General features: G+C 34.9%; 1 protein-coding gene and 1 non-coding gene across 6 annotated transcripts in view; one reads left to right on the plus strand and one right to left on the minus strand.

Annotated features, from left to right (window-relative positions):
• Nucleotides 1–26,161, minus strand: part of KIFAP3 (kinesin associated protein 3) — a 232,873-nt gene that overhangs the window by 159,831 nt on the left and 46,881 nt on the right. For 2 of the 5 annotated variants that reach the window (XM_004464151.5, XM_004464152.3), the window contains exon 1: nucleotides 13,424–13,802. The exons of the other annotated variants lie outside the window; for them this stretch is intronic. In XM_004464151.5, the coding sequence (XP_004464208.1) occupies nucleotides 13,424–13,455 (32 nt within the window). In that variant the 5' untranslated portion in view covers nucleotides 13,456–13,802. Of the gene's footprint in view, nucleotides 1–13,423; nucleotides 13,803–26,161 lie in introns of those variants that run through there. 5 annotated transcript variants of the gene reach the window in all.
• On the plus strand, nucleotides 9,313–9,442 carry LOC111765527 (small nucleolar RNA SNORA31). Its single transcript, XR_002797841.1, has one exon. It is a non-coding gene; the product is annotated as a small nucleolar RNA SNORA31 (small nucleolar RNA).

Below are 26,161 nucleotides of genomic sequence, written 5' to 3' on the forward strand. Positions count from 1 at the left end.
TTGAACAATGCAGATATAAAAAAATTTCAACCATTGAACACAGTTCTACTGGGTAGCACTGGTTTAGACCAATAACATTAAATGTTAACTATTAATAACGTTATATCCAGGTCTACATTTTATTATTTATTTTCTGTTTGTCACCTCTGTATTTTGTTTCTGTCTTCCCTTTTCCTAATAATCTTTTGGTTTATGTGAAAAAAATTTGGAATACCATCTTAACTTGACTACTGGCTTTTTAACTTATCTTTTTGAGCAGTTTTCAGTGATTGCTTTATGAAAAACAATGCTTAAGTTTTTACATTGTACTTAGTTAATATTATACCACTTCATACAATTGTTGGCCCATTTACTGCCTTCCCATCCTCCCCACTGTTCTCTACAGTTGTCATATGTATTACATCTACATACATTATAAACACCACATGGCAGTGTTATAATGTTTGCTTTGAAGTCAATGTATTTTACAGAAATTAAAAGGAGAAAATAATCTTTTATATTTACCGAAATATTTACAATTCCTTAAGCACTTCATACGGATGACACCAAAATAAGTTTGGGGTTCCTTTTAATAAAATAAGAAATAGTAATGCATAATAAGAGGCTTAGGTAATTTGAAAAATGCACCTACTAGGAAAATATAAAAAAACTGGGGCAAAAATGTGTGTGTGCATGCATGTGCATCTGTCTGCTTAAAGGCAGAACTATCAAGGCAAGAAAATTACTGGGCCAAGATCCAGGAGAAAAACAAAATGAGAGAGGTCAGCAATGGTTCCAGAGAAAGCAGAGTGAAACTTGTTTCCAAATTACTGAGTTTGTTTAGAACTGACTTGGGTTTCCCCAAAGGTCTTCTGCTAGAGGCTTTCCTTTCTTTTGCCTAACTTGGAAATTCATCAGGGTGCTATGTGGTCTTCAAAAACAATGAAAGCCAAGTAAACAAGTCACTACTGTCTGGGGCAAAAAAATAAGTTGGGGCAACAACAGAGATCCTGAAAGCCTGAGGAGGAGAAATAGGAAATGAGAATTTTGCAGTGAACTGGGTCTTTGAAAAACTACCTCATATACAGGGAAACCTTGAAAACTACATAAATGCTCAGGGCAGGAAGCATGCACAGAAAAGACCTGAGAAGCCTGTAAGATTTCACATCTGGCATGTCTTTAGGTTCAGCACAAGCTGGAAGTCATAAACAGCCTGGCTTAACGTTGAAGTAGTGCCCAACACAAGCCAATCTGGAATGGCCTAGAGAGTAAATTTTTTCATTTTCTTTTACTTTCTCTCACTCTTTTCACTTTATATTATTCAAAATGCCCAGTTTTAAATTTTAAAAAAATTATGAAGTATGCAAAGAGGCAAGAAAGTATATATCATTTACTGAAAAAAAAAGGAAATTAGCAGAAACGACCCCTAAGGAAGGACAGACAAGGACTTACTACATAAGGACTGCACACCAACTGTCTTAAATATGTTCAAAGAATTAAAACCATAAACAAAGAACTAAAGGAAACCTAGAAAACAATGCCTAAGTAAATAAAAAATATCAGTAAAGTGATAGAAATTTTTAAAAGGAGCCCAATAAAATCAGGAGCTGAAAATACAGTAACTGAAATGAAAAAATCATTACAAAGATTCGACAGCAGATTTGGGATTTGAGCAGACAGAAGAAAGAATCAGTAAATTTGAGGATAGGTCAAATGAAGGTATTCAGTATGAAAAGCAGAAAGAAAAAAGAATGAAGAACAATGAGCAGAGCCACAGAGATCTGTGGAAGAGAATCAAGTGTGCCAACATGTGCACAATTGGAGTACCAGAAGAAGAGAGAAGAAAAAAGGGCAGAGAAAATATTGAAAAAATAATGGGCTGAAAATCTTCCAAATTTGATAAAATACATGAATCTACACATCCAAGAAGCTCAGTAAACTCCAAGTAAAATAAAGTCAAAGCGATCCACTCCAAGATATAATGCAATCAAAAGATAGAGAGATAATCTTGAAAGTAGCCACAGAAAAGCAACTCACCATGTACAATGGAGTATCAATAAGATTAACAACCTATTTGTGATCAGAAACCATGGAGGCCAGAAGGCAGTGGAATAACATAAAGTATTGAAAGAAAAAAATACTGTCAACCAAGAATTCTGTATCTGGCAAAATTATTCTTCAAGAAAGAAGGAGAAATTAAGACATTCCCAGATAAACAAAAGCTGAAGGAGTTTATTAATAGTAGACCTGCCCCACAAGAAATGCTAAAGAGAGTCCTCCAAGTTGAAACAAAAGAACATTATGCAATAAATTTTTTTAAAGATTTATTTTTCACTTATTTCTCTCCCCTTCCCCTGCCCCCCCCCCAGTTGTCTGCTCTCTGTGTCCATTCACTGTGCGTTCTTCTGTGACCACTTCTATCCTTATCAGTGGCACCAGGAATCTGTGTTTCTTTTTGTTGCATCATCTCGTTGTGTCAGCTCTCTGTGTGTGCGGTGCCATTCCTGGGCAGGCTGCACTTTCTTTCACGCTGGGTAGCTCTCCTTATGGGGCGCACTCCTTGTGCATGGGGCTCCCCTATGTCGGAGACACCCCCCGCGTGGCAGGGCATTCCTTGTGTGCATCAGCACTGCGCATGGGCCAGCTCCACACAAGTCAAGAAGGCCCAGGGTTTGAACCATGGACCTCCCATGTGGTAGGCGGTCGCCCTATCCACTGGGCCAAGTCCGCTTCCCAACTATGCAATAACTTGAAGCCACATAAGGAACGAAAGAATATTGGTAAAATTAACTTTCATAGGTAAAAAGGAATTTATTATTATAAACATGTATTTATCAATACAAATATATATTCATTATTATAATAAATATTATATTTTTGGTTAACTTCTTTTTCTATATGATTTAAAAGAAAAATGCATAAAACAATTAACTATAAATCTATGTTAATGAGAATACAATATATAAAGATGTAATCTGTGACAATAACAATATAAAAGGAAAGGGATCAAATGGGTACAAATAGGGTTTTTGGATACTATTGAAGCTAAGCTGATATTAAAGCAAATGAAGTTGTTACATGTTCAAGATGTTAACTGTAATCTCCAAAATAACTACTAAGAAAATAAAAAAATATGCAGAAAAGTAAATGTGAAGGTTATCAAATTGGTACACTATAAAAAAACCACTTAAATACAAAATAAGGAATTTTAAAACTATATACATATATGACACATATGGAAAAGAGAGAAAAATGGCAGAAATCCTGCCTTATCCGTAATTACTTCAAATGTAAATGGATTAAACTCCCCAAATAAAAGGCAGAGATTGGCAGAATGGATAATATGGTCCATCCATAGGCAATCTCCAAAAAAACGTACTTTAGTTTCAATGATACAAAGAGGCTGAAAGTAAAGAGGATTGAGGAAAATGTATCATGGAAATAGTACCCAAAAGACTGCTGGAATGCCTATACAAATATCAGACAAAATAAGAATTTAAGTCAAATATTGTTTTAAGAGACAAAGGAGGACATTATATATTGATAAGTCAATCCACCTAAAAGATACAATTATAAATATATGTGCACACCTACAGTAATAAATACATGAAGCAAAAATGAACTGAAGTGAAAAGTAGTTCTATACAGATAATTGGGAGATGTCAAAACTCAACGAATTACCCAGAAGATGAATAAAGACATAGACTTCAGCAACATTATAAACTGAACACATAAATATACAGAATACTCTATCCAACAAGAGCAGAATACAGGTTCTCTCATAAGTCAAGCCACAAAACAAGGCTCACTAAATTTTTAGAAGATTGAAATCATACAATGTATCTTTTCTAACAAAAATGGAATACAACTGGAAATAAAAAAAGGAAACTGGAAAATATACCATTTGGAAGTTACATTACATGCTTTTAAAAACCAGTGGGTCAAAGAAAAAAATCATAGGGGAAATTAGAAAATATTTTGAGACAAATGGAAATGAAAACACAGCATATGGAAACTACAAATGGCTACATTAAAACAGAAGATCTCAAATTAATGATCTCACTTTACACCCTAAGAAACTATTTTAAGATGAAACTATACCTGAGCTAGCAGAAGGAGGGAAATAATAAAGATGAAAGCAGAGATAAACAAAATGAAGAATACAAAAATAGAAATAATGAAATAAAACCAAAAGTTGGTTCTTTGAAATGATCAACAAAATTGACAAACGTTTAGCTATAGTACCTTCCCCAAAAATAAAAAGTTAAAATTGCTAAAATTAGATATCAAAGTGGGGACCCTGCTTCCAACTTTCAAAGATAAAAAGTCTACAAGACAATATGATGAACAATTGTACACCAAATTAGATGAAACAGACAAATTCCTAGAGAAGAAAACTACCAAAATGAATTGAAAAAGAAACAGACAATTTAAATAGACTATAGTAAAGAGATAGACTCAATGACCCAAAACCTCCCAATAAGAAAAGGCAAGAACACATGGCTTCACTGATGAATTCAAACATTTAAAGAAGAAGTAACACCAATCCTTCTCAAACTCTTCCTTAAGATAGAATAGGAGAGAATACTTCCTATTTTGGGGCCAGCATTACCCTGATATTAAAGCCAGACAAAAAGACCACAAGAAAACCATAAAGAAATATCCCTTATGAATATAAAGAGGAATATCCTTAACAAAAACACTAGCAAAACAAATCAAGAAGCATAAGAAAAGGAGTATACATGATGAATAAGTGGAATTTAGCCCGAGAATTCAGGTTGGTTTAGCATAATAGAGTCAAACAATTTAATACACCACATTAATGAATGAAGGGAAAAAAAACTACATAATCATCTCAATTGATGCTGAAAAAGCTTTTGAAAAAATTCAGCACCCTTTTATGATGAAAACAGTACATAAACTGGAACAGAAAGAAATTTCTTCAACATGATAAAGTCCATATATGAAAAATCCACAGCTAACTCAAAAGGTAAAAAGACTGAAAGCTTATCCCTATCCCTAAGATCAGGAACAAGGCAAGGATATCTGCTTTCACAACTTCTGTTCAACATTGTACTTTAAGTTCTAGACAGAGAAATTAGGCAAGACAAATAAAACGCATCCAAATTGGAAGGGAAGAAGTAAAAGTGTCTAATCACAGATGATATGACCCTTACATTTAGAAAACCCTGAAGAATACAAACACACACACAACTATCAATAAACAAATTCAATAAAATTGCAGAATACAAGATAAATACCCCAAAATCAGTTGTATTTATAAACACTAGCAATTAACAATCTAAAGAGGAAATTAAGAAAATTCCATTTATAATAGCAACAAATCCTTAGAAATAAATTTAAGCAAGGAGCTAAAGTTCTTGTACTGAAAACTATTAAAATATTGTTGAAAGAAATTAAATAACACCTCAAAGTACACACAAAGATATCTCATTTTCATGAAATGGAAGACTTAATATTGTTAAAATGGCAATAATCCCAAAGCAAGCCACAATTTCAATGCAAGCCCTTCTTATCAAAATCCCAAAAGCCTTCATTTCAGAAATGGAAAAGTTTATCCAAAAATCAGAAATACAAGGGATCTTAAATACCAAAACAATATTGAAAAAGAAGAACAAAGTTGGAGGACTCACACTTCCTGATTTAAAATCTTACTACAAAACTACAGTAATCCAAAGAGCAAAAAGACATACAGATCAACAGAATAAACTTGAGAGTCCTGATATAAGACATCTATGGTCAACTGATTTTCAATAAAGATGCCAAAACCATCAAGTGGGGGAAAGAAGTGTCTTTTCAATAATGGTGCAGGGACAACTAGATATCCACAACTAAAAGAATGAAGTTGAATCCTTACCTCATATCATATATATAACAATTAACTGAAAATGGATCAAAGACTGAAATTTAAGAGCTAAAAGGAAAAATTAGGAACAAATCTTTATGACTATGGATCTGACAATGGTTTCTTAAATGTAACACCAAAAGCACATGCAACAAAAGAAAAAATAAATACACTGGACTTCCTCAAAATTAAAAACTTTTGTGATCAGAGGACACTATATAAAGACAGTGAAAAGACAACCCAAAGCATGGGAGAAAATCTCTGGAAATCACATATGGGATAATCACATATCTAGAATCCAGAATATAGAAAGAAATCTTACAACTCAACAACAAAGACAATACCCTAATAATAAAATGAGCAAAGGGTTTAAATGGACATTTCTCCTAAGAAAGTGAACAAATGGCCAATAAGCTCGTGAAAAGATGATCAATACCATAAGTCAAAATAAAAAATCACAATGAAATACCATTTTACACCCACTAGAATGGTTGCTATTTTAAAAAATGGAAAGTAATGAGTGTTGGAGTGGATGTGGGTGGCAATGCAAATGGTATAGCCACTGTGGAAGACAGTTTGGTGGTTCCTCAGAAAGCTAAGTACAGAACTATCATAAGACCCAGCAATCCTATTACTAGGAATATACCTAAAGGAATTGAAAGCAGGGACTCGAACAGATATTTGCACATTGATGTTCACAGTGGCATTATTCACAATAGCCAAAAGATGGAAGCAGCACAAGTGTCCATCAACCATGAATGGATAAACAAAATGTGGTACATACATATAACGTAATATTACTTAGCTGTAAAAAGGAGTGAAGTTCTAATACATGCGACAACAAGGCTGAAACCTGAAGACATTATTTGAATGAAATAAGCCAGACACAAAAGGGCAAATATTGTATAATCTCCCTGATATGAAATAATTAGAGTTAGCAAGCTCATAGAGTCAGAATCCAGAATATAGATTACTGAATGGGGTGGGGATAGGGAATGGGAAATTAGGGCTTTAAATGTACAGGGCTCCTATTTGGAATTATGGAAATATTTTGGTAATGGACGGTGGTGGTGGTAGCACAACATTGTGAACATAATAAATAGCACTGAAATATTAATATATATCTGAATGTGATTAAAAGGGGAAATGTTAGATTTCATATATGGTAACAGAATAAATTTTTTTTTTAGAGAATCCATGGAACTATACTACATAGTGAATCCTAAATTAAACCATGGACTACAGTAAATAAAAGTACAATTATAAAAATGTGCTATTATCAATTCTAACAAGTGTTCCACATCAATGGAAGTTGTTAATAATAGGGTGGTATACAGGAACTCTGCATTAGTTTTGCATGATTGTTCCATAAACCCACAACTTCCTTAATAAAGAAAAAAAAATGTAATTTGCCTTATTTTGCTAGGGTTGTTACGACAAATACCCACAGTAAGTTAGCTTAAGTAACAAAGATCTACTACGTCACAGTTTGGGAGGCTAGAAGTCCAAAATCAAGGTGTCAGTAAAGCCATGTTTTCTCCGAAGTCTGTAACAGTCCTGTAATGGCTTTCTGGCAATCCTTTGTCACACGGCAATCCGTGTTTTGTGTACTTCCTCTGGTCTCTATTTCTGTGCCCAATTTCCATTGCTTATAAGGACTCAAGTCATATATGACTAAGACCCACCCTTATCCAGTTCGGCCAAACCTTAAGTAAAAGCATCTTCAAAGATCCTATTTACACATGGGTTTACAGCCATATTCTGACTCATTTTAACTAATAACATATTCACACATCTTATTTGCAAATGGATTCACACCCTCCGGACCTGGAGTTAGGGCTTGAATATGTCTTTTGTGGGTTGTGAGGGGCACATCATTCAATCCCAATTGATATCATTTCATACTCACTAGGATAGCCATACTTTTTTTTCTAAAAAAAAAGGAAAAGAAACATGGAAAAATAAGGAGTACTGACAAGGATGCAGAGAAATTGGAATCTTTATACTTTTCTTGTGGGAGTTTAAAATGGCTCAGCCACTGTAGAAAACAGTTTGGCAGTTTCTCAATAAGTTAAACATAGACTTACCACATGATCCAGCAAAATTCTACTCGTAGGTATATACCCAATAGAACTAAAAACAGGTGTCTAAATAAAACATGCATATAAACATTCAAGGCAGTTCTATTCACAGCAGCCAAAAGTTGGAAACAACTGCCCATCAACAGATGAATGAATGAACAAAATGTGGTATATTCATAGAATACTACTCAGTTATAAAAAGGAATGAAGTATTGATATATGCTATAACATGGATGAAACTTGAAAACAGGTGAAAGAAGCCAGACACAAAGGGCCACATACTACATGATTCCATTTACATGAACATTCAAAATAGACAAATCCAGAGAGACAGAAAGTAGATTTAGTGGTTACTAGGGGCTGGTGGCAAAGAAAGAATAGAGAGTTACTACTGCTTAATAGGTATGGGATTATATCTATATAAACTCTCCTCCTACTAAGACTATTAAGTTGTCGTTGCTGTACATTTTGCCACCAATTATGGCTATGAACATGTCTTGATTTTCCCATTCAGACTACAACCTCTGGAAGACAATGGTTATGCCTTTTTCATTTTCAGACTGCTCAAAGCCTAAAACTGCACTACCATGGAAGACTGTCTATAAATATGAAGTCACAGGAGTTATTTTTATACCTATTTTATAATAACAAATAAGATAAACTGAGGGAGGAAAATGAACTGTAAATGGTACCAAATATGATTCAAAGTAAAAAATAACTGAAGCAATGAGACAGCTTAACAACTAAAAGCAAACAGTTTTGAGAAAATAATTGCTTGGATTTAGAGATCCTCAAGTATTTTTATGTATAATTCAAAATAGGTGAGCAATTTTATTGATCTTTGTAGTCACCTTATATATTGGGGGTCAGGAGGTAGGTATTGTAATCTGCCTCACTGCTATTTCCTTTCATGTGAAGGAAGCTTAAATATTTTAGCATCCCTGACCTCACCACTTTTCAGTTCCTCTGCCCTAAAGGAAGCATAGTGACTTATTCGATTGGGAAATTTAGTAAGTGTAAACAGACATGTTGAATGAATTCCTCCCTCTGTCCTCTTAGGAACATCCTTACCTCCAGAGAGTAGATCTCTTCGAATTCTCTCTTGCTGATTGCAGAGGGTAGGTGGTAAAAAGGGAAGGTGGTCTGCTATTGAAGGGGAAGCCCACTGCCCAGGACTGCGTTAATCTAATCCTTAAATAAAATCTTTTGTATTTAAAAAAAAATTAAGTTTTAATAGATGTTCTTGCCTGCAGAGCTACGGTATATTCTCCAACCCTAGTCTTTATTAATAATAAACAAGATATTTAGCTCTCATTGTGTTGTCTTTCAATTTGTTCAAAATTTAAAAAGAGACCTATTATCACGCCTCCTCAAAAACCCAAAATCATGCATCTCTGACAGATCTGGAGCAGTTAATGTCTGCTAAGGTTTCCACTACAGATGCAAGTAAAAGAAGGCCCTGGCACTTTCTGTCTGTCTGGTTGTGATAGCCAAGATTGAATGGGGGAATACAGGAAATTCTAAAAACATGAGGAAGGGGAAATAATCTTTGCAGCTTAGAAATAAACTTGTAAACAGAAGAAAAAAAATTATCAGTTGGTAAGAAATTCTTACCATTAACAATATTTTATAAAGTAAAGCATAAATATGAAAAAGCTGTTAATTCATTCTTAAGAACCCACTAAAAAATTAATCATTTCCCTTTCTCATCTCCACATCCCCTTCTGAATCACTGCTCAAAATTTCCTGTTTTTCTTATTTCAGTAAAGGATAATACCATCAAAATTAATTCATAAGCCTGAATCATCCTTAACACATCCTCTACCTTGTCTGCCACATTCAATCAATAAAGTCCAAAAATATGACACCTCCTAAAAAGTTCCTAAAAATACCCATTTCACTTCCACCTTCACTGCCACTTAACCTACTTTAGGCCAAACGTAACCTGAATTAATGTAATCAATAACTGCAGTAGCAACCAGAGTAATCATTTTAAAAACTAAGTTAAATCATTCCATTTCTCTGCCTGAGAAACTCTTTAATGACTTTCCCCTGCTCTTAGGATAAAATCTAAAATTCGGTCGTGTATAAGATCTATACATGACTGGGATCCCGTTAATCTACACTGAACCCTCTCACATATCTCTCCTCATTATCTCCTCATTTCTGTGGTCCAGTCTCTTTTTTTTTTTCCTGCAATGTACCATATTCCTTTATTTAGAGTTTTAAGGTCTCTTGGTCTGTCCTCTCTTTTCTTAATCAGATTCTCACTCAGTTAATTCCTTTTCATCCTATAGATTTCAGCTTACATTAAACTGTAAAGTTTCTCAAAGAAACTTTTCCTTTCCCTCAAGATTAAGTCAGATCCCCTTTTTATATGTGCCCTATGCTTTCAAAATTAGTTATATCCTTTTATTATATTCACCTTATACTTATTTTATATAGCACTTATCATAAATACAACAAAATAATTCTGTTAATATACTTCTGTTAATATATTGTTTTGAATCTGTATTCATTGCTGGGTTTTTTTCCCCTTGATATATTATAAGCACCATAAAGACAGGGACAGTGTATCTCATTCATGTACTATTTCTCAGCACCTGGCAGAGTGATCTATACATACTAGGATCTCAACTACTAAATGACGAATAAATGAATATCATTCACTCTTAAAATCCTTCAATGGTTTTCCATTGCTCTTGTAATAGAGACTTAACTCATTATTTCAGCTCATCAGTCCTATATGATTTGGCCCATATTTCTTTCTAGCCTCACTCTCACTTCATTTAAAAACTAGTGAGTACCTATGTTCCAGGCACTGCGATGGGTCTGGGAATATACATAGTATCTTACACTTATGAAGAATATACGTAGTATCTTACTCTTATGAAGCTTACAGACTATCAAGAAAGACAAACAATAACAATAAAGTAATAAAATTGGAGAAAGTCAAGGTATTAGGTATTATGAGAATCTAGCTGGTATGTCTGGCCTGGATTGTGTGGTCAAACAGGGAGGCTCAGGAATAGGTTACTGTAAAATGGGACATTTAGCTAAACAGGAAAGATGAGGAGTTAGCTGAGAGAAGAACAAAGGCAAGAGCATATAGGAAAAAACACTGAAATACAGAGATCTAAAAAGTTATTTTTATAAGGCTTAAGTACCAAATTATTGGAGGTGAAAGAGGTTAAAAGGCAGGAACAGAGAGAGAGGAAGTTGAAAAGTAAGTGCTCTTACTCTAAGAGCAATGGAAAGCCATTAGAGTTTTAAGTGAAGGCAGAAAAAAATTTTTTTTCACTGGCTGTAATTGTCTATTTATTTGATAGTATATCTCACCAAGGATATTGATTTAGTCATATCCCAGTGACTAAAACAATGAGAGGCACACACTATATATTTGATATTTATTCATTACTATTGAATCAAAACACTAACTGGTAGCAGAAGAAAAAATGAAACCCAGTATTTCTTATTCTATAATCTATTATACATGTAAACATATACAAGTATTACATATGCATACATAGAGACGAGATTCCTCAGTGATAGAAGCTATAGCGAAACCTCTGAAATTCAAATAGGAGTGAATCCATTAAATTAAAAGCTTATGGCTGGCTCATTAAAAACAAAATATAGGTCAAAATATTCCAAAAGGAACATATGTAATCATTATCAAAGAACCAATAATTAAAAGGAAAGGTTCTGCCAGACATCATAAACCTGTACCAGTATCTGTCCATCAGGCCTGGATCAGTGTCTGTCAGCTGCATTTTTCTAATCTGAAAGCAAGAAATGCAAACTTTTTGTTCTTTATATTGCCAAAGTTAAACAAACTTGAGAATATATAATTTTCAGCCTTTCCAGATTCTGGCCTTTTTTCACTTCAAACACCACAGCAATTGGTTCCGTTTATTTATTTATTTGTTGAACTCTAGATAATATGGCTTTAAAAATAAGCAATAGTTTGATACTTAAAAATCATAGTATGCCTAAAGGCCTATACTGGTAAAATAATCCTAAGAAAACTACCTTCTGGCACAATGACATTACATGAAAATCAAGTGAAGGAGTATGTCTGTGTTTGAGTAGCTCCTTGATCACCACTCCCTTGAGAATGGAAATAGAAAAATTATAATAAAGAATATTTGCTCTAGAACAATCTTGCATTTAAAGTTCAAAGTGAAAGAATTTATTTTCTTTAGTCACAAAATTTTTCAACCAAGGTATTTTAAGTGATCAATATAAGCAAAATTCAGCTAGGAAATCAATCTTGACCATATCCTCAGTACAATTAAATATTCATTTTTTTTTTCTTTTTACTTAATAAAGCCTAGCTATTTGTCAGTTTCAGATATGTTATATAAAATGAGAATAGTCAATACATGCCCCAGTCCTGCAAAGACAATGCAGCTGGTTTTGTTTACAAATATTTTCATTGCTTTTAGAGCCTGTTAACGCTTGGAAGATATTTCTCTGATGATCAGGGTCTCGCCAAGCCAGGATATTTATATTCAGTATAAGTACACTATGAATCCAAATAATATCACTACCTTACATGCATGTTTTATCTTTTAAAAGTATTTTCATATTTGGTCCTCTTATCTCTCATAAGGTTAGTATTTGCCGCATATTCAAATGAGGAAATTCTGCCAAAAAGAATACAAGTGACTTTGCCAGGGTATTGATCAAATCAGTGACAGACAACCAAAAATGGAGAGTCCTAATTAAGATCGTTTCTGTTGAACCACTGCTAAGTCTTGGTCCAGTGCCAGGCGTCCTTCTCAGGAGGAATGATCTTATCTTTTAAGGGAGTCAAATAAATTAAGAAATAAACTCAGATTACAATTTTCTTTTTAGAGTAATTGATACTACAAATATTTTTTAAATTAAAGAAATTATGGCCTGTTCCACCGCCATCTCCAGAACAAACCTTTTGATAATTATGTACCTCCTACAAAAATTACGTTGTATGCATGACAGTCAAATGGATGAAATGGATGATGAAAGCAGAAATAGGATGTAAAGCAAGAATCTCAGCCAGCCTCCCATAAAACAAAAGCCACTACTTCTTTTCCCTCTATCATTGCAAAACCCCTGGGCAGCGAACTCCAAATTAGAGACAGAAAGCGGAGGCAAAAAGACTTCATTTCCAGGCTCCCACGGGGATATTTATTAGGGAAAACTGGAGAGTCCGGGCGGGGAAGGACGCAGTTTACCGTCCCCACCCCCAACAATGTAGCAAAGAAAATCATCCCACAGAGCCATCAGGGCCTCCCTGAGCCGGGTAAGCGGATTTCCAGGACTAAGCACCCGCCAAGGGCCCTTTCCTCATTTTCCCGATTCACCTGTTCTATCCCTTTTTTCAGTGTCTTCTCTCTGTGCCTCCCACCCTCACTTCTAAACTTCTAGCTTCACCCAGTGACACCTCACAGCCAACCCAAGAAAATGTGCAGGGCCCCGGCGGGCCAGGTAGGGCGGATCCTTTGGGAGTCACCTTTTGAGGTATCTGGCGTCCTCCCCTTGCATGGCGGCGGCGGCGGCGGCGGCGGCGGCGGCGTGGGGGGGACTGGGGGTAGCTGAGGGAGGCCGGTGGGCTATTTCCGGGAACGGTGGCCAAAGTACCCCCAAACCCAAAGGCGATGACAGTCCCGGGACCTGCAAGGAGGGGCGGCGGCGGCACTGTGGTTACCACGGTGAGGCCGCCGACTCCTCCCACACCTCCTGGGCCCCAAAACACTGGAGCTGCCCAGACCCGCCCAGAGCCTTCTCAGCCAGGTCTCCTCAAAGCGCATGCGTCTGCTCGGCCGCACCAAAGTGCGCAGGCTCACTAATGAGACGCGGGCTTTAGAGGCTGACCTGACTCATCCCGGACTGAGTGTGGAGGTTTTAGTGCAGATTTAGGACCTGTGGTTAAATGGCTTCCTGGTCACTGCACCTTCGAGGATGGAAAGGATTCTCCCAACGTGCAGAATTGGAATTTCAGGGCCTTAGCTTGAAAGGAGGAAAAGGAAATCCTTTATGAGATCATGCTATAGAGCAGTCCAGCCTTTGGCCAATAACTTGTAAAGTGAGGTTAATATTTTGGGGCATTGTAGCAAAGATACTGCATTAATAGCACTGAGAAGCTCACATTTGTGGAGGTACTCTGACCCTAGTACAAAACGGTACAACCAAGTACAACCTTGAAAGTGTCTTACATTTTGGTATCCTAAATCTAGAATACATATTTTTTTTGAACTCCTCCACAATTTCTCCAACACAAGGTACGTTTAGAACTGCTTCCTCTGAAGCCGGCAATTTGTTGGCAATGTAAGCCATAGGGGAGATGGGCTGGTTTGTACCCATAGCCCATCTATGAAATGCCCTCTGCTTTCAGATCTAATGCCAAGAGCTCAGCTATCACATCTATGCAAGTCACTTAACGTTCATTTATTTAATAAATATTGAGGTCTTGCTTTGTGCTAAGCACCAAACCAGGCTCTAGGAATGCAAAGAAAACATCCCCACTCCCTCTCCACCTGTAATCAGGCCACTTATTCTATTCCAGTTCTGTACTTCTAGTTACCTGGGGCCATGTATACATAGTTTTTCCACTGACTTTTTCAAATGCAATATATTGGTACAATTATCTTTTATGTGAAAATACCATGGTAATACACTTCATGGGATAATATAAAGAGACACACAGTCCATACCCTTCAGGAGATACTATTTTTATCTGCCAACTATTCACTTTAGCTACACTATTTCTATCAGTGTTGTTGTTTCTTCAGTCTTCAGGGAAGAAAATTGGAGCTAACTTTGACTCCTCCCTCTAGATCAGGCCCGCTTCTTACACTGTTACACAATTCTATCATTTGTTTTTCCTTGAAGATATTCTTGGCATCCTACATTTCTTCTCCATCCTCATTTTTACCTACTAATCACTGCATTCCTGGACTATTGCAAGTTCTTTCTTAACTAGACTTCCTAATTTTTGTGTTTCCCCAAATATTCGTTCTGGAAACTAATATAAAATTTTTACAAAATACCAAGGACACCCTTAACAGTAATATAGCAAGTATAAAAATCTTACAATGCTTAAAATTTCCAGAACAACATATACCATCTGTTAAAATTTAGCTGATATAACAAGTATTCTTCAATGTAAGGTTCTTAAGATCAGAGAATCACTTTTGTTTACTTTTGTATCCTTAGAACAGAATCTGGTCCATAGTTGGTACTGAATAAATATTTTGTGTTGAAAATGCATAACTGAACTTGTAAAACAAAAATATCTAGGAGTAATGCCAAGGGACCAGAAGGGAGGAGAGAGCTAAAAACCAGAGCGAAAAAGCAGATAAATTGAAACGGGGCTGACCTAGAATCGCTGTTAATCTATGGAAGGAAAAGTACAAGATGAACCTGGGACATTTTTGGTAGAAAGTAAGGAAGCACTCAAAAAATAACGGGATAGTGCAAAAAAGACACATCAATTTTGAGACAAATTGTGCATCAGAAAGAATTACTATAGTTGGATTAACCATTAAATCAATAAAAATCCAGGGGTCTGTAATGACACTCAAAAGAACAACAGATAGATAAAAGAAAAATTTTATTTATATTGAAATGCTTACTCTGAAAATTAGCAATTAAAGGCAAAAATTAAGCATTTAGCCCTGTCTTTTGGGAATTAACTGTAATTCACTTCCACTTGATGAAGTTAAGATCTTTTTTTTCCTACAAAAGAGGCCTGCTAATAATGGAGAAATATAATGATAGATAGTTATCACTGCAAAAATGATACAGTTTTGCAAGCTCCAAATTTGCTGCTGTTGGAGAAAGGATATCCACATGTTGGCAGAGTTTCACCCCACAGATTACTTAGTTGTTCTAAAGAGAAAAAAAAGTTACTTTACAATGGGCAGATCTGGTTGTCAAATTTTTAAACAAAGCAACAGCATACTTGAAAGTATGTGCAATGTGCAATAGGAAGCACACAACATCATCTATGAAATATTTTTTGCCAGCAATTAACTTGATTCTAATCAAGCTGTTAGATTTAAAATCAAGTACTAAATGGAGAAGAGGATCCTAAAGAATGGGGAACATGCCCAAGACATAATTGTAACTGAATAATGTTAATCTGTGTAGTATTGCCACAGGAATAGAACACTAATGGAACAGAAAATATAATCTAACCCATGCATATATGTAAACTTGAAATATGACAGAAGTGACTTTCCAAATCATTCTGGAAAATATGAATTTTTAATAAATGGTGATGTAACAACTGGTTATGTGCTGAGATCAGCTCAGTGATAGGTTGGCTCAAAGGGAAGGCAACGCAGAGCTTTACAAAATAAAGGACGGAGAGAAAGACACAAGAGAGGAGTTAAAGATGGGACCAGGGGACTTCCAGCTTCTAGAACTGAGAACCTCATCCCTAGTTTCCAGGTTGTATTTATTGGAAACTACCAAGCAGCTATTTGCTATTAGGACTGCAACATCATCTACAATAATAGGGAACAACTGCAACATCTACAATAAGGAACAGGTCATACAAAGTTCAAATACAATTTAAACTCTTTTTCCAATGGTTATGCATATGTCAAAAATTAAATTGAATCCCTATCTCATACTATATATAAAAGTCAAGATTGAATAAATGCTTAAATGTCAAAAATAAAACTATTAAACATCTAAAAGTAAAAATAAACAATCTTTAAGATGCTTAGTTAAGGGCACATTTTTTAAACAAGATTCAGAACAGTACTAAAATTAAATATTGTTAAATTTAACAATATTAAAATGAAGGACTTCTGATTATCAAGACACCATAAACAAAGAAAAAAGGCAAGTGACAATGTGATATAAATTATTTGTGTCATATAAAATCTAACACGTATAAAACATATCAATATAAAAATTAACAAAGGATTAGTCAAAGATTAATTTAAGATGCAACATGAATAAAAAAAAAAAAAAGAACAGTGTTAATGGTAAAAGGGCAAAAAAGAAAAAGAGGAAATAGTACCAGAAAAAACAAAACATGAAAATATGTTCAGCCTCAATAGTAACCAGGAAAATGCTAAATAAGACCATGAAGAGATACTATTTTAGGCTACCAGGATGACAAAAATTAAGAAGTTTGACAATACAAAGTGTTGGTTGAAATATGAAGTCTTGGAAATTATTTGTAAACATTTCAGATGTGAGTGTACATTGTGACAAGCACTTGAGAATAAAATGTTTTGCATTATTTTTAAAGTTGAAAGGCATGTACCCTGAATCTCACCAAGTCTAATCCTATACCTCAGAAACTTTTTATGTGTAAAATGAGATCTTTTCAAGAATTATCAGTGTAATAATATTCATAATAGGAAAAATTCCCTGAAAAACAAATACTTTCTTTTTAGGAAAATGGATAAATATATTGGAAATAATCACAGTACAATGTTACACCATAGAGACAGTTAATGAACTAGAGTTACACATGCAACTTTGATGATCTTAGAAACACTACATTGAGTGGAAAAAGCAAATTGGGTAATATTACATACTTTCTTGAAAATTAAGATATAATTAACATAAAATGCATTTTCTGGGTGAACAGTTCTATCAATTTTGAAGACCATGTAAGTCATATAACCATCTGAATAATCAAAATATATAGTAGTTCAATATCCATCCTCCCCCCAAAAAATTCCCTTATCTTCATTTGGAATCATTGTCTCTTCCTGATCCTCAATCCTGGTAACATTGATCTGTTTTCTGTTTCTATCGCTTTGCCTTTTCCAGAGTATCATGTGAATGTAGCTTTCTGAGTCTTGTTACTTTTACTCAGCACAGTGCTTTTGAGAGCCAACCATGTTATTATATGTTTCAGTAATTCTTCCTTTTTATTGTTAAGTGATATTCCTTATATGGACATGCCACAGTTTATTTATTAACCAGTTGAAGTATATTTGAGTTGTCTGTAATTTTGGTAAGTATGAATAAAGCTGCTATTAATAGGAACATATATATATATATATATTTACATATATAAATAGGTCCATTTTTTATGTGAACCAAAGTTTCATTTCTCCTGGGCAAACACCTAAGAGTAGGATTGCTCATTTGCATGGAAAATATTTGGTTAGATCTGTAAGAAACTGCCAAACTGTTTTCCAAAGTGGCTGTGCCAATTTGCATTCCCACCAGCCATGTACAAGAGTTTAGACTGATTCACATCTTCACCAGTACTTGACATTTATTTGCTGTTGTGTTGTTGTTTTAGTATTTAGTATTTGATCACTTGTTTGCTGTAGCTGTTCTAATAGATATGTAGGAGCATCTTATTTGATTTTAATAGCATTTACTAATAGCATAATACTAATAAGAGCATTTACTAATGATAGGAACATATTTTCAGGCACTTATTTGTCATTCTTCTACCATTTTTGATGAAGTCTCTTCAAATATTTTGTTCATTTATATATATATATATATTTTTTTTTTTTTTGTCACACTGATCATAGAGACAGTGAGAGATGGTCCTGTGGGTGTGAACCCATTTGTAAATAGGACCTTTGAAGATACTATAAGTCAAGGTGTGCCCAAATTGAATGAGGGTGGGCCTTATTCCAATATGTATGAGGTCTTTACAAGCAAAGATTATTTGTCACAGAAGTAGCGATAGGGAACAACCAGAAAGTGGAAGCCAACAGAACATGGAAGAGAAAGAAGATACTGCCATGTACACTGTCATGTAATGGAAAAGTCAAGAAACCCCAAGATTTCCCAATTAGACAGAAGATATTGACCCTGGGTGGAAGCAAGTCTTCTAGCCTTTGTAACATGAGTTAATAAATTACCTTTGTTAAGCCAATCCATTGTATGGTATTTGTTTAGCAGCCGAGAAATTAATACAGAGGGCTTCACTGACAGTCCACAGATATAAAAATGATAATAATGAAATATTTTGAACAATTTTATACCAATAAATTAAAAAAATTCAATTAAATGGGCAAATACCTTGAAAGATACATATTATTAAAAGTGAGACAAGAAGAAATAGAAAATGTCAAACTCTTTTAAAAACTGAATACATAAAATTACAATCTTCCCACAAAAAACAATCCAAACACAGACTCCTTCACTTATGAATTCTACTAAACAGCTAATTAAGAAATTAATGTCAATTTACATAATTTTTTCAGAAAATAGAGGATGAAGAAATACTTGCCAACTTATTTTGTGTGTTCACATTACCCTGATATCAAAATCAGACAAAGGCATTACAAAATAAAAGCTACAGCCAAATATCCCTAATAAACATTTATGCAAAAATCTTAACAAAACATCAGCAAATCAAACCAACAAATATCAAAAGAATACTACATCATAGACCAGATGGGGTTTATCATAGGAATGCAAGGTTGGTTTAACATGAAAATCCAATAATGTGATTGACCATATTAACAAAATCAAGGTGAAAAAACATATGATAATCTCTGCAGAGGTAGAAAATTAATTTGGCAAAATTCATAATTAAACTTTTTAAAGCTATCAACAAAGAGTAGAAAGTGACTCCTTCACTCTGAGAAAGGATATTTATGAAAAACCTGTAGATGACATCATACTTAAAATAAATGATCACCTTTTCTCTGCGATTGGGAATAAGGTAAGCATGTGCAGTCTCACATTTATTGAACATTTTCTTGCATGCCCTAAGAAGTTCTGTTAGGTAAGGGAAAAAACAAAACATAGAGACTGGAAAGAAAAAAGTAAAAATTTTTTTAACCCATTGTTTTTTTTTAAGATTTATTTATTTATTTCTCTCCCCTTCTTCCCCCGCCCCCCGCGCCAGTTGTCTGTTCTCTGTGTCTATTTGCTGCATGTTCTTTGTCCACTTCTGTTGTTGTCAGTGGTACTATCCACTTCTGTTGTTGTCGGCGGCATGGGAATCTGTGTTTCTTTTTGTTGAGTCATCTTGCTGCATCAGCTCTCCGTGTGTGCGGTGCCATTCCTGGGCAGGCTGAACTTTCTTTCGCACTGGGCAGCTCTCCTTACGGGGCACACTCCTTGTGCGTGGGGCTCCCCTGCATGGCATGGCACCCCTTGTGCGCGTCAGCACTGCACATGGGCCAGCTCCACACGGGTCAAGGGGGCCCGGTGTTTGAACTGTGGACCTCCCATGTGGTAGAAGGACACCCTAACCACCGGGCCAAGTCTGCTTCCCAAAAGTAAATTTTTTGATTCACAGATTACAAGATAATTTTAAGGAACCTATTAAAATCTACAAGAACTAATAGTAATGACATAGGATGCAAGATTATTATGCAAGAATCAATTGCATTGATTCAGAAGTAATCAAAGATTAAGTAGAAAATGAAAACTTAAAATACCTGAAAATGGGGAGTTTTTGCTTGACTGGTATAGAGTGCTTATAAATAAAAATTAGAATAAAAATTTAAAGAAAATAAAAACAATAAATACCTAGGAATAAATCCATCCGTAATTATCCAAGGCCTGTACACTATGAAACAGTACTAAGTTAAAATAAAGATTACCTAAGGAAATGGGAAAGTGTGCCAGGTATATAGATTAGATGAATCAATATTGTTAGAATATTAATTTCCCCCAAATTTATCTATAGATCCATTGCAATCCCATTAAAATATCAGCAAGATTTTATTGTAGAAATTGCCAACCTGATTTAAATTTTATATGAAAATTCAAAGAACCTAAAATAGTCAGAACAATTTTGAAGAATGAATTTGGAAGTTGTTTCTTAGCTGCTAAAATAAATACCATACAATGGGTTGGCTCAACAAAGGTAATTTATTAGCTCACAGTTTCAGAGACTAGAATGCTTGCTTCCTCCTGGGTTGGTATCATCGGGCCGTCTGGCAATCTTTGGGTTTCCTTGGCTTTTCCACCACATGGCGATGTACATTGTTGTCTCTTCCCTTTCTCTACTGGATTCCATTGACTTTGACTTCCAGCTTCTAACTGTTCCTGTGACTTCTCTCTTTGGCCTTCTCTCTAAGGCCTCCAATAATAGGGTTAAGACCCATCCTGATTCAATTGGCCACACCTTAACCAAAAACGTCTCCAAATAGTCCTATTTACAATATGTTTGCACTCACAGGAATGGATTAAGATTACGAACATGTTTTTCCAGAGGACATAACTCCAGGCCACCACAGAGGACATCACATCATGGTGAGATTTTCCTGGTTGTTGACATGATGCATGATTTTCAAATTTTTGCCTATTTTGTCATGAGACTGAATTTTATTCATATCTTCCATTTTAACAGGCCTCCTCTGACAACTCACCAGTCTGGGAAGAAGGGATACCATCTTGCTACTGCTAGGTGGGAGTGTTAATGGAAGTTCCCTAGTTCCCTTCTCAGACTCTTTTGATGCCTTGGGGGGGAAGGTGCACCTCATTGTTGCTCCCCAGGTGGTCTTCCTGGAACCATAAAGGTGGAACGCCTTGCTACGACTGTTTAGAGGAAGAGTGCCTCACTAAAGTTCATCACAAGGGAAGACCTAGGCTCTCTACTTGGCTTTTGCTGATGTGGTTGGTAGTGGGCACTCATTTTTTCCATGTTGTTTGTCTGGAGTTGGGAAGTAGTTGTCTTGTTAACATGCCTCTTTCCTGGTGCTTTGGCTAGAAAGACTAGCATTTTCTTGGGGCTTTTTTTGGTCTTTCTTATTAGCCTTTCTGTATTGCCACCTTCTCCAGTACCCAGTTAAGAATATATGAGGCAAAAAGAAAACACAGAGAACTCATTGGTATGTCATTCCTTGGTTTCTGATATTTCTGGATGGTTTGCCTTTTTCACTTTACCTTTCAGAGACTTATTATGCTTGTTTTATATATGAAACCAAGGGACTTTAGTTGTATTTAGTGGGAATTATAGGGAGAAATGCCTCTCCTCCATCTTGGTCTTGAACTGAAAGTCAATTCAATTATTATTTTTTAATTAGAGAAGTTGTGGGTTTACAGAACAGTCATGCATCAAATTCCAGATTCCCATATACCACCCTATTATTAATACATTGCATTGGTGTGGTATATGTGTTACAATTAATGAAAGCATATTTTATAACTATATTATTAACTATAGTCCATGATTAAACTTAGGGTTCACTATGTTGTACAGTTGTACAGATTTTTAATAAATTTTTTACAACCTAACAACCTAACATTTCCTCTTTTTTTTTTTTAAGGAGACACCAGGGAATGAAACTGGGACCTCTTACATGGGAAGCAGGCCCTCAACCAACTGAGCTACATCCACTCCCCAACATTTCCTCTTTTAACCACATTCAAATATATAATTCAGTGCTGTTAATTACATTCACAATTTTGTGCTAGTATCACCAACATCCATTACCAAAATATTTCCTTTGTCTCAAATAGAATCTCTGAACATTTTAAACCTTAATTCCCTATTGCCTACTCTCACCCTGTATTCTAGATTCTGACTCTATGAGTCTGCTTATTCTAATTATTTCATATCAGTGAGCTCATATGATTATTGTCCTTTTGTGTTTGGCTTATTTCACTCAACATGATGCCTTCAAGGGTCATCTGTGTTGTTGTATATATCAGAACTCTGTTCTTTTTTATGGTGGAATAATATTCCATTGTATGTATTATTTTGTTTATCCATTCATCAGTTAATATAGCAACTTAGGTTGCTCCCATCTTTTGGCAATCGTGAATAATGCCATTATGAACATCAGTGTGCTAGTATCTGTTTGAGTCTTTGCTTTCAGTTCTTTTGGGCATGTACCTAGAAGTGGATTTTATGGTAATTCTATATTGACTTTTTTTATATTGTGCTGGATGCTTTTTTTTTTTCAGTAGTAATTTTAAAAATTATATATATATATTTAATAGAAGTTAATAGATCACAAGGAATGTTACATTAAAAAACATAAAAAAACAAAAAACATAAGAGGTTCCCATATAACCCACTCCCCATCCCCACCACATCATTTCTGTAAATGTATTTTTTTGAAGATATATACCTCATGAAAAAAAATGTTACATTAAAAAATATGAGGTTCCTGTATTGAGGAATTGCCAAACTGTCTTCTGCAGCAGCTGTTCCACTTTATGTTTGACCAGCAATGAGTGTCTCTATTTCTTTATATCCTCTCCAACACTTGAAATTTTCCATTTTTTAATAGTAGCCATTGTAGTGTGTGTGAAATGGTATCCGATTGTGGTTTTGATTTGCATTTCCCTAATGTCTAATGATGTCAAGCATTGTTTCATGTGCTTTTGGGTCATTTGTATATCTTCTTTGGAGAAATGTCTATGAAGTATTTGCCCATTTTAAAAATTGGATTGTCTTTTTGCTGTTGAGTTGTAGGGTTTCCTTTTATAGTATGGATATTAAACTCTTATCAGATATGTAACTTTCAAATATTTTCTCCCACTATGTAGGGTTTTTAAAAAAATTTACTTCCATGATAAAATCCTTTGATGTATAAAAGTTTTTCATTTTAATGAGGTCCCATTTATCTATTTTTGTTGTTGTCGCTTGTACTTTGTGTGTAAAATCTAAGAAATCATTACCTAACACAAGGTCCTAAAGATGCTTCCTTATGTTATCTTCAAGAAGTTTGATAGTTCTGGAACTTATATTTAGGTCTTTGATTTTGAGATGATTTTTGTATATGGTATGAGATAAGATTCACCTTCATTCTTTTGCAAGTGGAGATCTAGTTTTCCCTGCACCATTTGTTGAAGAGACTATTCTTTCCCATTGAATGTTCTTTGTTCCCTTGTGGTTCATGTGCCAGTTGAGCCCTGAATCTCAGCAGAGTTGCCTTACCTACTCTCCAGTTCATTGGACTCACCCAGGACAACTAACAAAGAGATAATGATGGATGATGACCATCCCAAGGAACAGAGAGAATCTGCAATTGCAAGCAAGATAGTTCCACCCATCTGTGCCATGAGGTCTAAGCCCTCTTTCTTAGAAACAGAGTGGGCATCGCTATCCCCAAATCCTCAAGATTGGGGAATGAACAATGGACTAAAGTAGACTTATTATTCTACTATAGACATAATATTATTCTAGCAATAATAATTATTATTCTACAATGGAAGAAATTTAATCATTGATATAAGGGCAGTGGCCACCAGAGGTTTGGGGGGGAGGGTGAGGGAAGAATAGGTGTAATATGGGGACTTTTTGGGACATTGGAATTGTCCTGCATGACCTTGCAATGGCAGATATAGACCATTATATATTTTGTCATAACCTACACAATTGTGTGGGGCAGTGTGTAAAATATAATGTAAACTATAGTCCACAGTTAGTAGCAGTGCTTCAGTATGTGTTCATCAATTGTAACAAATGTACCATGCTAATGAAAGATGTTAATGTGGGAAAGTGTGTGTGGGGGGGAGGGAATCCCCTACAATTTTTATTTAACATTATGTAATCTGTAGCTTCTTTAAAAATAAAAAATTAATTAAAAATAATAATAACAATTGAACAGAAAAAAATCAGTTGGACACACAAAATAAAAAAATAAAAAAATAAATCATTTGGTCATCAGTTGATTTCTAAAGTGTGAATTCAATTCCATTGGTCTATTTGACTATCCTGGTGCCAGTACCATCTGCTGTTGTTTTTTTATTTTATTATTTTTTAAATCAAATTTTACTGATACATATTAATAAAGCATAAACCCATCCAAACTGTAAAATCATTGTAATCACATATTTGTGAATTGTTCTGAATGACATTACAACAACAGATACAGGACATTACAAATCTTGCTATAACCTACAAAATTGTGTGGGAGAGAGTGTAAACTGCAATGTAAACTATAATCCATGCTTAGTGGCAATGCTCCAAAATTTGTTCATCAGTTATAATGAATGTACCACCATAATGAAGGATGATGTTAATGTGGGAAAATGTGGGAGGTGTAGGGTGTGGAGCATTTGGGAATCCCCTATATTTTTATGTAACATTTATGTAATCTAAGTATCTTTTTTAAAGAATATATTTTTAAAAATCACATATTTGTGCATTCAACACTTTAATCATTAGGGCACTTTCATTATTCCAATAATAATAAACAAAAAACAAACAGAACTCATCACCTCTCAATCTCTCTATGCTTCCACTGCCATAGCTGCTATTCTTTTTCCTTCTCTCTAGTATATTTGTATTTATATTTCATTAAAACAGTCATATATACAATATCATCCATATTAATGTTTAGTATGGGGTTTTGCTATCTTATACAGTCCTATGTTACAGTTTTTAGCTTTCCTTCTAGTAATATCCATGACTTTAGATTTTCCCTTTCAACCAATGTCATACACATGTAATAGCTCTGATAGATATAAACACCATATCATGCTGTCACCATTTCTATTCATTTCCAAAGATTTACAAAAACCTTTTTACCAATTCTGCACATACTAATCCTCAGGTTTCCAGTCTTTACCCTCCTTCAATTTTCTGGTGACCTATATCCTAATTATTAACTCCATGAGTTTACATAATATATTTAGTTCATATAGTGCAGTCATACAGAATTTGTATTTTGTGTCTGGCTTGCTTCACTCAGCATAATGTCCTCCAGGTTCATTCATGTTGTCATATGCTTCATGACTTCTTACTGTTGCATAATATTCCATCATGTGTATACACCACAGTTTGTTTATCCATTCATCAGTTGGTGGATACCTGGGTTGTTCCCAACTTTTGGCAATCATAAATAATGCTGCTATGAGCATTAGTGAGCAAATGTCTGTTTGTGTCTCTGCTCTCAGTTCTTCTGGGTATATGCCTAGTAATGGTATTGCCGGGTCATACAGCAAGTCTATATTCAACTTCCTTAGGAACTGCCAAACAGTCCTCCATAGTGCCTGTGCCATTCTACCTTCCCACCAACAGTGTGAATAAGCATTCCTAACTCTCCACACTCTCTCCAACTTTTAGTTTTCCAACTTTTTAATACAGCCAGTCTAATTGGTGTGAAATGATATCTCATTATACTTTTGATTTATATATCCCTAATTGTTAGGGATGTTGAACATTCATGTGTTTCTTTGCCATTTGTATTTCTTCTTTGGACAATTGTCTTTTCAAGTCTTTTGCTCATTTTTAATTGGGTAGTTTGTCTTTTTATTGTTGAGTTGTATGATCTCTTTGTATATCATGGATAATAAATCCTTATTGGATATGTGATTGCCAAATATTTTTTCCGGTTGA

The sequence above is a fragment of the Dasypus novemcinctus genome, chromosome 13 (genome assembly GCF_030445035.2).
Source record: "Dasypus novemcinctus isolate mDasNov1 chromosome 13, mDasNov1.1.hap2, whole genome shotgun sequence".
NCBI classification, from domain to species: domain Eukaryota; kingdom Metazoa; phylum Chordata; class Mammalia; order Cingulata; family Dasypodidae; genus Dasypus; species Dasypus novemcinctus.